The 14,813-nt window shown below is 39.9% G+C and overlaps 1 protein-coding gene across 4 annotated transcripts in view; it reads right to left on the reverse strand.

The window, feature by feature from the left end:
* Window positions 1-1,327: 1,327 nt before the first annotated feature.
* The window catches only part of LOC137578844 (uncharacterized), a 128,182-nt gene continuing 114,696 nt past the window's right edge, over window positions 1,328-14,813 (reverse strand). The window contains exons 1-4 of one of the 4 annotated variants that reach the window (XM_068292445.1): window positions 3,917-4,169; window positions 3,657-3,792; window positions 3,112-3,180; window positions 1,328-2,895 (exon numbers count right to left, since the gene is read on the reverse strand). In XM_068292445.1, the coding sequence (XP_068148546.1) occupies window positions 1,672-2,895; window positions 3,112-3,180; window positions 3,657-3,704 (1,341 nt within the window). In that variant the 5' untranslated portion in view covers window positions 3,705-3,792; window positions 3,917-4,169 and the 3' untranslated portion in view covers window positions 1,328-1,671. Of the gene's footprint in view, window positions 3,181-3,656; window positions 3,793-3,916; window positions 4,170-14,813 lie in introns of those variants that run through there. The other 3 variants (XM_068292442.1, XM_068292443.1, XM_068292444.1) reach the window with 3 other exon arrangements.

Genomic DNA, 14,813 nt, shown 5'->3' on the forward strand with positions numbered 1-14,813 from the left:
CGAGAGGAGGCAACTGCTGTTCCTTCAATCTCAATCAGATTAACCTCATTATTCTTAAAATAATATAATAGAAAAGAAGGCAATGAAACTAAATCGTATAAAAGTAACAAAGAAGCGCCTTTTTTTTTTGCCCAACCATTGTTCCATATCAGCAATTTTGATGGATGGACCAATAAGGTACGAATAGAGAGAGATAAATTATAAAACCCAATTTGAAGCGGGGTAAGGTGGCAATTCTGGAATAAGGGGAGGCCCCGGGGCCTCAAATAATGTAAACAATTTGTTTTATTTAAATGTTTCCTTAAACATAAGAAGCCATATGGCTACAAATCATTTGGACATTGAAAAAGATACAAGATGGAATGTCAAAGCAAGTCTATAGAAATTTCTATGCGTTACCCCTGCAGATTTTCTTTATATTACCAATTTTCGATATATATGTATATTCACGTGGAGATAATAAAATCTCAGAGCAGTCGATTCACAGTCTAATGAGTAGTAATTATCAAATTACATTAGTTATATTGATCTCTACTCACTTACCTGTATTTACTTAAAGCACTTATTGTTATTGTTAGCAGGTGCTTTGCCTCTCTATTTCCCTTTCTACTTATCGCTGTTATATATCAAGCTTTGGATACAATCTTAAAGAAAATAAAATAATATATAATTTAGCAATCATTAAGCTTAAATTGCGTCGAAGTGCCTTACTTGCCTATAAATTGATATACATATTTTCCAATGGTAAAAATTGTTACAGTTTACTTTAGTTATTACTAGTTAGTCAGCAGACAAAAACTATGCGTCTGATTGCGGCGACTTTTCGAAATCAACTGATCGGGCAGCGGCCTCCAAACAAGTTAACAGAATACGCTAAATTTACAGAATGTTACCCTATCAGATTAGATATAATGGTGAAGCTAGACCAGGAGTAATTTCAAACTAAATTCCTTGAACTGAAAATTTTAATCTACATATTTACCTAATGAAATATTAGTAAAACAGAACGTAACTATAACGGACTTGTTAATATAACATAAATGTTAGTTTTACAGAAATGTTATTATAACAAAAATGTTTTTTTAACAAGCCTTAGAAGACTATATCTTATTAATTCATACCTATAGCATTATTTTTCCCGAGTCTTATATTACCGAATTGTTTCATGAGCAATACTTTCTTAGTTCTATCAAATGAATTGAAAACTGAACAGCCACAAGAGTTTTCCTTTGTCCCATATTTTAATCAAATCTGAGCATATTGTTTACCGGCGTTAGAAAAATGTTGCCCGATGTAAACTGTTTAGAAAAAAGATCTTGCAGAATGGTTCAGATTTAGGATTGAGTTGTAAGCAGTCCCATATAATTAAATGTTGCAAAAAGGGAATAAATTCTTTTTGATTTTCAAATTTATAGTTATTCTCTTAATTCACTAATGACTCAATATTTTACATTTCAACAAGGTAAAAACGATATTGGAAATCGATACAGAATAGTCTTTAAGGGATTGTGAGATAACCTATTGTGTATGTACATTAATTGGGATAACTTAAAGTTGGCTAGGGTATGTACGAGTATGCGACTGATTTTGAAAATATTTGGTTAGTTAGAAGCGAAAAGCTGCCCCATCACCTTTAGCCGAGATCCGTGATTTCAAGTTGATTTTTGGCGACTAATTTGTATTGATGCTCTTGTTGGCGGCACTTTCGAATATCTTTTCCAACTGGGTGAGCAATCCGATGGCACGATAATTCTCCTCTATGAGAGCAAACTCCTCCAGTGGTTTCAGCAGGCGTAGTGCATCGTCATAACTTTGCACAGATCGTGGTAGTTCAGATTCTCTGCTGTTTTCTGAATAATTTCCACTTTCTTCTATGTCTGTATGTGTTTCATTACTTTGACTTTCAAACTTTTGTATCTTTGGAGTTGCAACACGAGACGATGGGACATCAGCTTTGCGTTTTGTTGGCGAGGATTTCGTTTCCAGATCGTCGTCATCATCTTTGATTTCAATGAGTTCTGGTGCCTCAACAATTGCTATGCAATCATCGTCATCATCTTCATTCTCGACCTCTGGTTTATCATCTACAACTTCTTCAACATCATTGTCTGGCTCGGGCTTTGGTTCTACTAGCGGAATATGAACAAATGCAGCGGCTGCTGTGGGTGTGGGCGTTGGAGTGGGTGTGGATGCATCTCCTGCTGCTTTCTGAGCCAGGGTAACACGTTGCTCATTGCGTCCACAATAACTAACAATGTCACGTAGGTCCAGGGAGAGGGGCACACGACGTGTGGTCAATGGCACGCCCTGCGAAAAGCTGAACTTATAATGACTCTTGAAATGATTGAACCACATCTTGTCGGGAAAGAAATTCTCGATTTTCAGAATGTCCCGTAAACTGATTGCCACGGTACGCAAATTATCCAGATCGAGGCGTCCCCGATTATGGAATTGTGATCTCTGTATATATTCGTATAAGGCCTTTTCCAGAAAACTAATTTTCCGTTTGCGGCGTTGATGCACTTCTTCTAAAGTGGCTTGATTTTGATTACATGTCGCCACCAGAGTCTTAGTACGATACAAGGGACGTGGCGAGGCATGAGAATGTAGAGTATCCGAATTTACTTCGGTCGTTCCCCCTTCGGTTTGCTTGTGGGCCAGATTTTTCGCCATTAAAGTGTGTTTGCCGCAATAGGACATAATGTCACGCAACTCGAGCGATCTTGGTGGTTTGCGGGTTATGGTTATCTGACGATTCGATAACGTTATATTATATGCAGCCTTAAAATGATTAATCCATGGCTTATTCGGTATAAAATTATCAATACCCATTAGATCACGAAACTCCAGGGCTTTCGTTCGGATCAGTTCTTCGTTGATATCGGTGTGTAGGTAATATTGTGCCCTCTGGATATACTCGTATAGGCAGTGACCCAGAAAATTGAGTTTCCGTCGTCGTAGCTCTTCAAATTTGGCATCGGGACGTTTCAAGTGCCGGCGTGTTGCCTCATAGAGCTCCATGATCGGTTCACGATTGGAAACGATGCTTTTGATTTGCTCCCAACTACAATTGAAGTTTTTAGCGATTTTACTATACATGGGCACAATATCATATTGTCGAATGGCCTCCACGCGTTCCTCCAGTGTCAGAACGTTTCGAATGCGCTGCTGACCATCATCCTGGGCATTGAGAGGGAGAGAATGATGTTATTAAATATTCGTATATTCAAAAGATACATACATATCTATATCTTTTGACCATCTAGTTTCAAAATCCAATTTCAAATAACTTTTCCTTTGCTGTTAGAAATATATAATATATATGTACAAATGTACATGTCTGATAATTGTATAAGCTACTATGTTAACATATATAATGACCCTATATTACTCTCTATTCTGAACTTTAAAGTAGACTAAGAGAGAATAAAACAGGGACAGAGAGAGAGAGAGAGAGAGAAACAGATGGAGAATAAGAGAGAGAGCATACAATTTAAAGACCATCTAAGAGAAATATTACCGTATACTTAATATAATATAATAGATTAAACTAATGGGAATAGCTTGCCTAGGCACAACAATCTTTTAGACCTTTTTCAATAGTTCTTTCTATATACTATCTTAAGTATTATCGCTCTCTTCTTCCATTTACTTACGTCAGAGTACATTTCACATGACTCTCTCTTGGGTTTTTGCTCATCCATTGTCGCTTGCTTCCGCTCCCTATCCGGGCCACTGGTTCTCTCTCTCTCGCTGTCTCGTGTTTTGAATTTTTTGGGGTTGCTCTCGCCTCTTTTGATATGAAGAAGAAAAACACACATTTTTAATGCACTTTGTGGGGTCTCTCAATATTAAGAATCGCTGGAAGCAGGTTACTACTTTTGCTACTTTAGCGATAAGGGTAAACCAGACATACCTGAATATCCGCTTAATATATGTACAGATTCATATGTATATGTTTGTATATCCGCCTCTTTGACGGAATGAAATATGAAATCTGCTGCAGGTTTTTAGGCACACAAACACATCAAATAATTTGTACGCTCGGTCGGGCAAGCAAGCGAGCTCTGGATCGCGTGCAGTAAAGATTCAGACTGAGCGAAAATGTTGAAAATTTTGGTCAATATTTTCTCCGCTCACGGGCTGCGAAACCTGTTTGGAGAGAATGTACTCTTTGCCTTGGGTTCGTTAGTTCAATTGAGAGACAAGTCTCGCGCTGTCGCTCTGTGGGTTGGATCGCTGCTACTCAGAGTTCGGTATTACTGTATTTTCTGCATGTGGCCTCTGTGTGTATGCAGCTCTCTGTGTGTGTTGTGTGTTTGTGGGCGTATGAGTGTGTCTTTGTTTTTTCGTTATTGTTGTTGTTCTTCTTTTATGTGGCTATATTTAGTGAGTGTGGAGCAACAGTAGCAAAGAGAACATGCAAAATGAAACTCTCTGTAAACACATTGGGTGGGGTGGGTAAGGAAGGGTTTGGGGGTGTGTGAGGGAGTAAAAACTCTGCAGTACCCCAAAAGCCTGCACTGAGAATGCTCAATAAAAACAATAAAATATATGTATATTTTGGCTTGTAATCAACTATTATTTTAATACCTTTGTACTGCAACGATCTCTCGGAATCTCTTTCTCTCAATTTACTCTCTTTTTTGAATGAAAAGCAGCCGAAACAAAACAAATTGGGCTATGAAGAAATTAGACATTCATCGATTGTAATACTGATACAAATTCCAATTGGATTTATTACTCAAAGCTATTAAGATTCATATGTTATTATTATTTTAATTTATTATTCTTAATAACAATCCTAGGAATGAGATACTTCTGGGATATCTCATATGGTCCAAATCAATCAATTACAATCCGTCATATCCCGAAACCGTTTTCGTTTCTTTTCCTTAATTAGGGTCTGCTTAATTCTATATTTGCTTTTAACTTCTTCATATACGTACAAATATCAGACCGTTTATAATTTTTTTTTTGTTAATCCTGTTTTTCTATTCAAATCTTTTTTAAACTTCACAAGCTTAAAAGCTTTTCAAGTGCAACCGTTAAGCTGCATACTGTTTCTTGTTTACTTGGGCCATAGTGCGTATACGCAATTTTTCGTTTAGCACGAAGTTGCTGTTGACTAGACAATTCGAGTTGCAAGGATTGCAGACGCGTCATTTGTACAAATTTTGTAATTTTATAAGCCAACAGAAATTTAAGTTGCGTTTTATTTAATTTCCCAGAAAAAAGATTCACAAAATGCACATTTCGGCTCACTGCCGTGTTGTCTGGCAAATCGATTAAAACTATCTAGTTCAAAGGCAGAGTTGCTCGGCGTCAAATGCTTTATAAGGAAGAGCTTTCTCTAAAAATATTTAATGGCAAAACCGACTTTCAGTTTTCACTGTAAAAACTATTTTTAATTAGAAATGCGAAACTTTGAACTAAAGGATTTCTGTTGGCTTAACAATCGATTTTTTTGCGTTTTAAATATTGCGGTAAACATTTTTTATCGATTTCTCTTGATTAGTAATAGTCCTAAGGGTCGAGTAATAGTCCTAAGGGTGCGAGTAATAATCCTAAAGGTGCGAGTAATAGTCCTAAGGGGGCGAGTAATAGTCCTAAGGGTGCGAGTAATAGTCCTAAGGAAAACAGAAAATTTTTGGCCGCCAAATTTGAAAATACTTTGTAAAGGAGTAAATTGAAAAAGGCAAGATGCTATGCGTGTTTAGAGTTATTTCAACCTATTGATTCATTATTCGTTTCCGTTTTACTAGACTTGACTCTATCTTACATTTACGGACACAAATAGATTTTTTCAAAGAGACTTAATTTTCTATCGAAAAAATGAAACTCTATTCTATGCGAATTTCACAGTTTTATATTGCCTGTATTTCTCTATATGTTAATGGTCAGTTCAAAAGTATTTCGTATTGAAATCGAAGATTAGAAACCTATTTGGCCATAACGAGTTAATCGAGCATATCGAAAATATCAACTGCTGAATTTAATTTCCGTTTAACATAAAGTCAAAAAAAAAAAAAAAGCAGAAAAAATTACCATATTGTTTTGGCATATTTTAAACACCTGCGTTTCAAATGGGCGAAGGGAGGGGAGGGAGACGAATGTGTGAAAATTTTGGTCAGAAAACGACGACCTCAAGAAGAGCAGTTCTAGCGCACTTCCGTTTTATCTTCGGACTAGGTAATAAGCGTGAAAATTTCGTAAAATTCACAAAGTCATTCATTGTTTAGACAACCCCTTTTATTTCAATGACGATGCAACTTGCGATGAGTGTGTGTGTGTGTGCGTGTGTGAAAGGGACGAAGGGAAGTGCAACAGAGCGCAGCAAGGTATTCAAATTGAAGGTGTTATTCGGTAGGTAAAAGAGGCATACATACTTATATGAGTGAGTGTAGTGGTTCATTGCGTGGGGGTTGCATGCAACCACTATGCCGGGTCAAATGCAACTAAAACCAAGTAATTATTGCGCAACAAGCGAAGCCGCCACCACCGCCGCCGACACAGTTACGCCAGTGATTTTCCCATGAGGAGAGGAACCTCACCTAAAAAAAAAAAACACGAAGGAGAGAAGCAGCAGTCGAGAAGTCGAGACAATGTCCAGATCCAGCCGGGCATTAAATGTGGGAAAATAAACTCAAATATGATTGACAATGAAGTCTTTTTTTTTTGGTTTTGGTTTTGGACCTCTCTCTCTGCCCTCCTCTCTCTGTGGTTTGTCTGGCCATCGGGCGAATGGCTTCATTATCTTGAACAGCTCCCACAGAAATTGAAATTGGTTTTCGTGCACTCTGGCAAAAAACAAAAAGCAAATTTATTTCGTTCAAATATGTGGCGCTGCCTTTGGGCCCATCAAGCAATCTGATGGGGTCCGCCAGTCTACTGTCTCTCGCCCTGTCAATGAATTGCTCTACCATGGGCTATTAACAACAATTCAGATATATATATTTTTGGAGAAAAGTCCTTGCCATGGATCCTAATTATTAATCGATCTGAAAAACATTTCTAAGCAGTTCAAATATATTCAAAACTAATCGAAGAGGTTTAGTTTTGAATGTTTTAAAAACCAAAGCAGAAGCTTTGTTTCTAGCCAAATTTATTGGTGAATGGAAAGATAAATTGGCCTAAAATATTTTGTAAACTTCCTACTGTTCTCGAATATAAGAATGAAATATCCTGTAAAATAGTTTGTTTTCGTGCAAATCTTTCGTTTTGTTTCCACCGTGCACTTATAAGTAGATACAAAACAAAATTGCCAATAAGAGGAAAAGTTCAATGTTCGCACAGGTCACGACTTTTGGCTGTAAGAAACATAAATCGGAGCAGTCACTACTAACAACAAACAACAACAATTGCTCTTGACTTGTTGCTGCTGCTGATCCTTGTCGCCATATTGATCTATCTTTATCTATGTTAGCCACTTTCAATCAATGGATTGCTGTCCTATTTTCTTAAGGGGATTTCAATCAGTTGACGGAAATGTTATATACATTTCCACCTTTTGTCAAAACGTGTGTGTGTGTGTGTTGATGGTTGTGCTCGTGATGTATGTGATTGGTTTTGTGTGAAGAGAATTAAATGCTTGCCCATTTGCTATTTGTCAAATTTTCATTACTTGGCCATAAATTGAAATTATCGGGCATTTATTTTTGGTGAAGCAAACTAATAAATTTTATGCCGCACTGATTCTCACGATCCCTGGACCATTCGCGTCTTCTATGGCTATGTGTGGATGTGCTTATTGAAAAAAAAGAAACTTTCTAGTTGTTCACACCGCCAGCAGCAACAGCAACAGCAGCTGTCTATCCATCTGGCTGGATGGCTGGGGCAATCGCCACCTGCAATGGTGAACGAACCTGGTCTAAAAGTTAGTTGTGGCCTAGCTAAAAGCGAATTCCAGTTGCAAACCCATTTTTGGCACGATCGAACCACAGATCAACAACGGTGACGATGCCGACGACGACGTCGGCCATTTAGGGAAGAAGCTGCCGTCGCTGCAAAATTGAAGGCACTGAATGTGCTCAGAATAGGTTGGGAGTAGGAGGCAGAGTAGAGCAGACATTGGTCAAGCATTGATTTGAAATTGCCAATTGGTTCGTCTGTCCGTCTGATCGTCTGTCGGTTGATCGGTCTAAGGAGAACGCACACGTGGATATAGAAATGAAGTTGGCCTGGCTTAGAAAGAGAGAGGAGGGGGAGGCTTTAGAAAGAAATTCGGTGGGTGATTAGAGGGGCTTATGGAAGAGGAGCGCAAGGGGTCAACGTTTGCAGGTGTGTGTTGCTGCTGCTGCTGCTGTGGCCGTTGCTGTTGCCTTTACCTGGATCGTGATTGCTGCCAGTTCAACAACATTGACGGTATCCAGCTGTGAGAACGCACCCACTTGGCCAACACACACACACATGCTCACACACACACTCCCACAATCGAGACGAGGCCAGCGGCAAGATCGTGCTTGTGGTTTATTATGGCTATCGCATGCATGGGGGGATTCGAGAGTTCCAATATGAGTTTCTTGGCGCAGTGTTGATTGATTAATCATTGCTGGTAATTTGATTTTGTGCCTTTTGAGTTAACCGTTACGCGGATAAGTTGCCTCCACCCGCAACACCACCACCACCCTTACTCACTTCACTCCACTCCACTCTCGACTCTCGTCTGTGAAGTGCTTCGTACTCAATCTATACTGCTCGACAAGCCTCTTTTCAGCGCTTTGATTGATTGTTTCATTGCATTTTAAGCATTGGGCTTTGGCTGTGACTCCGACTTCGCATTTGGCATATTCACCTTGTTCGCCAGTCATATAGAGACACATAGACATGTGTTCGGCCGGTCGATTTGGGTTCGGGTACAGTTCATGTGACTTATGTGTATTTTGCCATGTCAGCTTAGCTGTCAAAATCCTTGAGCTAACTACACATACACACACACACACACACACAACAGACAATGTCTAAATGATCGCGGTCTCTCTGGCACACTTTTGATTCAAGCTGATTAAGTCGGCACACGCGGCCATTTGACAGTTTTTGGCTAAGAAATGGAATCGTCAGCAGTCAAAAGAAGAGATCGATGACAGTTTTTTTCTCTCCCCTCCCTTCTCTTTCTCTTGTCAATCTATTAAGAGCTAATGTGTTGATTACAAATCTATTTAAGCATTTTTAAAATCCATTTTGTTGATGCCAATTCAAATTCATCTATGTTATCCCAAGAGCTAAGCATCATCTATCCATCATTTTGCATTCAGAGTTTATTTTTGTCCCACAATTTATTCAAAAAGATGTTACCCCCACTTGTTTTTGTTTAATGCAGAATCAGTAAATCAAGAATAAGTAAAAAGTAAAAAAATTCATTATTTCAATAATTATTTCATACAAGCCATATGTCTGTATAGAATCTTGAGTTGACTAAAATGCAAGGACTGATTTAAAATTTAATGAATGCCTGTTTTAAACAGCATTAGAAATGGAAATAAGAAAGGATAAGACAATCGTTGTAAAAGACGCCACCAACTAGGAAAAATGTTAACCAAAAGGGAGGAATTTAAGGCCTGAGAATTTTATATTTCAGCAAGTTCCTAAAAATATATTCTCAACTCCGGTTTCCCACAAGTATCTCAGATTATGTACGTTTTCTAAGCCAGACCCTGCCCACTACGACATGGAGTAAACCAAGTTTAATGCAAATATTTTGAAAATCCATAGATATACATGGATTTTGTTTGTTATTAAGTGGATATAAATCCCCTTCAAGTCTCAGGAATTACACATGTATGTACACACATACATATGTATATACGGGTAACATTCGGCCTCTCTCTTTGGTTAGAAGCGATTCCGAGTGTAAACCCACAATGTTAATGGATTTCTTATCATTTAATACAATGAAATGTCAATGCTAAAGCCGGCACCACCCATATCCGAAAAACATACACACCCAAAATCTCAGTCTCCGTGTCTCAGTGTCGATCTCAATCTCGAAATTTTCTTCAGGGCGTTACCCGGACGATAAAAAGTCTTTTTGTGGCAAGGGCGAGTCAAATGCAGCACAAAAGAACTGTGGCAAGAAGGCGTTGAGTTGCCGCATAACATTATTATCGCTTCTCTCTCTCCCTTTCTATTTCTCTTTCTCTTCCTCTGTTTGATTGTTTCACTCTGGCGAATGCAAATATTGACTCTGACATTGCGAATCATATGACGACATAATGTCGCAGTATGTCAGCGACTTTGTGTTGAGAATTTGTCATATTTTCTTGGATTTGGACGTGGACAACCCCTAATTGAGGTTGAAGGACTTCTGACTGTTTTTCTACCCTAAGATCCAGCGGTGCTGATTTGCCCGCAAAAAAAGAGAACTAAAAAACTGCGCGCAAAACTGCAGCTGATGGTTATGAGGACGTCATTTTCATTATGGCAATCGTGGGAAATTTATTTACTTAATTCTTCTCACTTTTTTGGAAACAGCAGCAACCCTACAACCCCATGCGCTAACGACAACGACAACCCTTCGATATGATCGACCCTAGGACTAGGACTCTCTGGGCACACACAGCTGTGGGCTGTAAGTCGTCGCAGCTGTACGTACGGCTCCGTCTCGGGTAAGTATTTGGATGGATTGGCTGACGACAATGATGATGATGATGATGATGACGGTGATGGCCTACGATGATTGGAATTGGACCTTAACTGGCCACTGTGTTGCTATGCCAATGCCAGCATACATACATATGTCAACGGGGGCGCACGCGCAGATACAAATGTATCTGTAGCGAGAAATCAGTCCAATTAAAAATAATAAAGGTGGAACGTTTGCTTGTTAGTGGAAGCGACTGCCAAGATGGCAGATTGCATCCAAACAATAGGCCCACTGCCTCCTCTAGGCGCGTGGGAAAAGTCAAAACGCGCGGACGGACTTCGACTACGAATCCAACTTCAACTTCAACTGTTTGTTTGGTGGTTACTGGCCAAAAAATCTTTCGCCATATGCACCTGCCGCGCCCCAGGCTGCACTTTTCCATATTTGGCTTCCTTTTATTTTAGTTTTGTTTTTGTTTCATTTTCCAATTTTTTTGCTAAAGTTGTTTGCAGAATCGTGATCAAATCAAAGCTCAACCATAAAATTGTGGAATTGTGGAATTCTAACTGCAATTTGAGCTTAACACGAAACACACACACACACACATACAAACAGGATGGGGGGCTTACGAGGGAGAAGAGGAGGGTGTACTGTAGCGGGTGCCGGCTGACAATTCTATTTGGCACGAGCTCATTAAGCACCATTTATATGCAACATGTATCATGACTGGACCAAAAACGCAACAAAAAATGAAGTGAAAAACCAAACGCAATGTTTCCAAAGCGGCAGCAGCAGCAGCAACCGATCTCTCGAACCTCTCGATGCAAGTCAATGGCTTTTAGCCTGTTGACAAGTTGTTGTCGCTGTGCAAATGATTTACTGCAATTCGATATGTAGTCACTGCGACCCAACTGGCAGCGTCCCCGCCCCACGACACTTGCCCCCCAGCACCCCCTTCTTATTTTGGCTTACAACTTTAGGTCGCATGCCAAATGTCCAAGTGCTTGTCAAGTGAACTGCGGTGCAGAGCCACCGCCCCACCCGCCCCACAAACACGCCTTCTCCCCGCTTTGAGAGATTCGTACTAGGTAGGCGGCGTTTACTTAGAACCATTGAAACAACATTGTTGCACAGTAAATGTGGCCAGACCGGTATGAAGCCTAAACAAACACCACCCATCCACTCACACTGCTATCGCCCCATTGTGACACTGGTTGCAATCAAGGATCGTCTTTCTTTATTTGAAACAGAACAATTGACGAAAACTGTCGAGGTAAAAATAAATCATATGGTTTTTAAAAATACGTCAATCTAATCCAGTGGAGACTTATATAAAGTTCATTAAACAATTTTCGAAACAAGACGAATGTAGGTGTAGGTTGATTGTCATCGATCGAACTATCTGTCCTGTCTAGATGCTACTCCACTATTGTGGGCAGTCAATTGCATCAAATCATCTTAACCTGAATATGTAGTATTTGTACAGAATTAGAATTAGTTTTTTCTTTTACTTTGTGTTTAACCTCAAGAAGCTATGCAGGCAAATATTAAAAGTAAATATAATTGAAAGCTCATCTTGATTGGAATTTTCAGTACCTATTCTCATACGGAATCGGGATCCAGAAGTCGTATGTGTCATGGAAACGAAATGATAATTTAACTTTCAATGAAATTGCTTACCAAGTGTCTACTCCTCCCACCCTGTCATCCAAGCTGTCACCACGACAGTGCTCTTCCACCATGGGGTCATCGGTTGTCAGTCAATCGTCAGGTCTGGCCGGGCATTGAGGCTATTCAACTGGTTTGCTAAAAGAAACACACACAGTCACACTCACACACACACTTTGCATCTTTGCAAAAAAGTTTTTCTTAAATTATGAATCTTTTTTGTCAGCTTTGGAGGTTTTTACTTTTTTTTGTAATTTTTAGCTGCTGTTGAGGCTGGCAATTGCTTAGTTATTGCAATTAGTTGCCAACTGCGTTCACACGATGTGGCAGATGCGGACATGGGGCATGGAAATGGAAATGAAAATGGATGTGAACATAGACATGGACTATGGGACTAGCTGCGATTTTGAGTAATCATCGACTGGCGGAAATTCAGCAGAAATGCCTCCACCTTCTTGGCTGTTGTTTGGCCCCCACAAACATGACAATTCCATCAGGTTACGCCCCTTCCCGTCAGCCCCCGACCCCCTAAAGTAAATGGTGTTGGACTTTTGATGGCAGAGGGGAAACGGCGGGTGGGGAGCATCAGTAACTTGGCTTTTTTTCGGATCGTAAATCAAATGCTCATAACTTTTTTTCTTCCATGTTGTTGCTGCTGCTGCTGCTGCGAGGAACGAAGACAAAGATTCGAAAGAAAAATCATAAGTCACTGCATGTCTGGGTAGTCATCTTCATCTTCAGCGCTCCATCTGAACACATCTATGTGAGATGCAGGCGGTCGGTCTGTCTGTCTGTTTTCAGTCGGTTGGTCACTTGGTTGGTCCAAAAGGTGGGATGGTCGGATGGTTGGTTGGTCAGCATGTACTCATATGCAAAGTGTCAGTCATAAGTGACTTTTTGATTTTGACTGCCAGCAACAACAACAACAGCAACACAAAACAACGGCAACATCAAATTAATTATAGCCAAGCCATTTTCTGACGTACGTATGTATGTATTTGTTGTTTGTCTGCCGTTTTCTGCTTGCCAATGTGCTTGCATGTCTACGGCAAGTCTTCCAGCTGAGCACCTTTCACCTTAAACTGCCTGTTTTATGACCGCTTATGCGTTGGGGGAAATGTCGACCTCGTTCAGGTGGATTGCTGTTGCCGTTTGCTGCCAGGTGTTTTATATACATTCAATATGGCCTTTAGTGTTTTGTGGCTAACGCAAAAGGGCTCACGGCAGGCTGCACCTTTCCATTTCCATTGCGAAAAAAGAAGAAAAAATACACTATTTCTCACTTGTGTCAAGAGAAGAGTGGATAGATCGCAATGTTGTTAAATCTCTTCTAATTAATAGACATCGTCGTCTGAGCCTTGATTAAACGTACAAATTCCCCCCCCCCAACCGACCCATTCGACCGGCGACCGCCAACCGGCAACCGCCGCTCCCCGAACTTGAGACTGCCATCCAGCCAGCAGCTTCCTAACTGGCAGCGTTTGAACTTTTGAACCTTAGCCATAAATATCGGCAAAAGATGTGAGATACGGCGGAATAGACGTTCACTATGTCTACTATATGCTGTCTTCTGTCTAGTTGCCAACAGAGTCGTCATTAGCTAAGCCGCCGGGTTGGACGGGAGGCCGGCAATGTCGATGTCGTTTACCATGTCGGCTTTATGTCAATTAGATGTTTGTCTGCGATTAAGTCCAAAGCCACTGGGCGAGTGCATAATTTGGCGCTTGTGACAGCAATTTGCCTGCCTTACCTCCACCCCCACTGCCCTCCCCTGCCTCTGCGGTTCACCTATGCATTCATTTTGAACTATCACAATAATGCTTTAACATTTGACGCATTTTGTGAGTGACAAGTGAACAAGTAGCATTGCTTGACCCAATGACCAATCGATTGATTGATGTTTCGTTTCTTAGTCGTGGTTTCGTGTTAACCATTTTGATTGCCCTTAATGGACGCAGGTGCCCTTACCCTTAAGTTCTCTCTCTCTCTCTCGAGTCTCAAGTCGCAATAGTGGTCAAGTCCTGGTAATCGACATTGTTCAAATTGTCGATTGTTATTGATTTCTGGCGTTTACAAATTGATTGATTGCCGTAATTTGGTCGCTCCATCTACACTGCCCTCTTCGCCTTGCCTTCCCACCCATCCATTCCTTAATTATTTTTTACCTGACTGTCGTTAGAATGAAAGTTAATTTCGGCCCACCAACCATTGTCTAGAACTCTAGGGCTGACAAACTCCACCAACATAAAAAAATACTTAACACTTGTTTCAAATATACAAATATACATAAATCAATTCCAAATTGGCTTAGTAGATCTTTTTCACTAATGGAATTTCGAGACGATGTTCTTATGGAAAAAAGAAAAGGAATTGCCTACCAAGACGACTTAGTAGACATACTAGCAGAATCCTGAAAAGCAGAAAGCATTGCTAATATACATATATGAATCCTGTATTAAGTTTGATATTAGAAGAAATTAATGTTTGTATTTTGATTAACATTTATATTTGATTGTGTTCCAAGCATCATGATAAATAATAACTCATTCTATCTATGAATCTA

The sequence above is a fragment of the Drosophila tropicalis genome, unplaced genomic scaffold (assembly GCF_018151085.1).
Source record: "Drosophila tropicalis isolate 14030-0801.00 unplaced genomic scaffold, ASM1815108v1 contig_694, whole genome shotgun sequence".
NCBI classification, from domain to species: Eukaryota; Metazoa; Arthropoda; class Insecta; order Diptera; family Drosophilidae; genus Drosophila; species Drosophila tropicalis.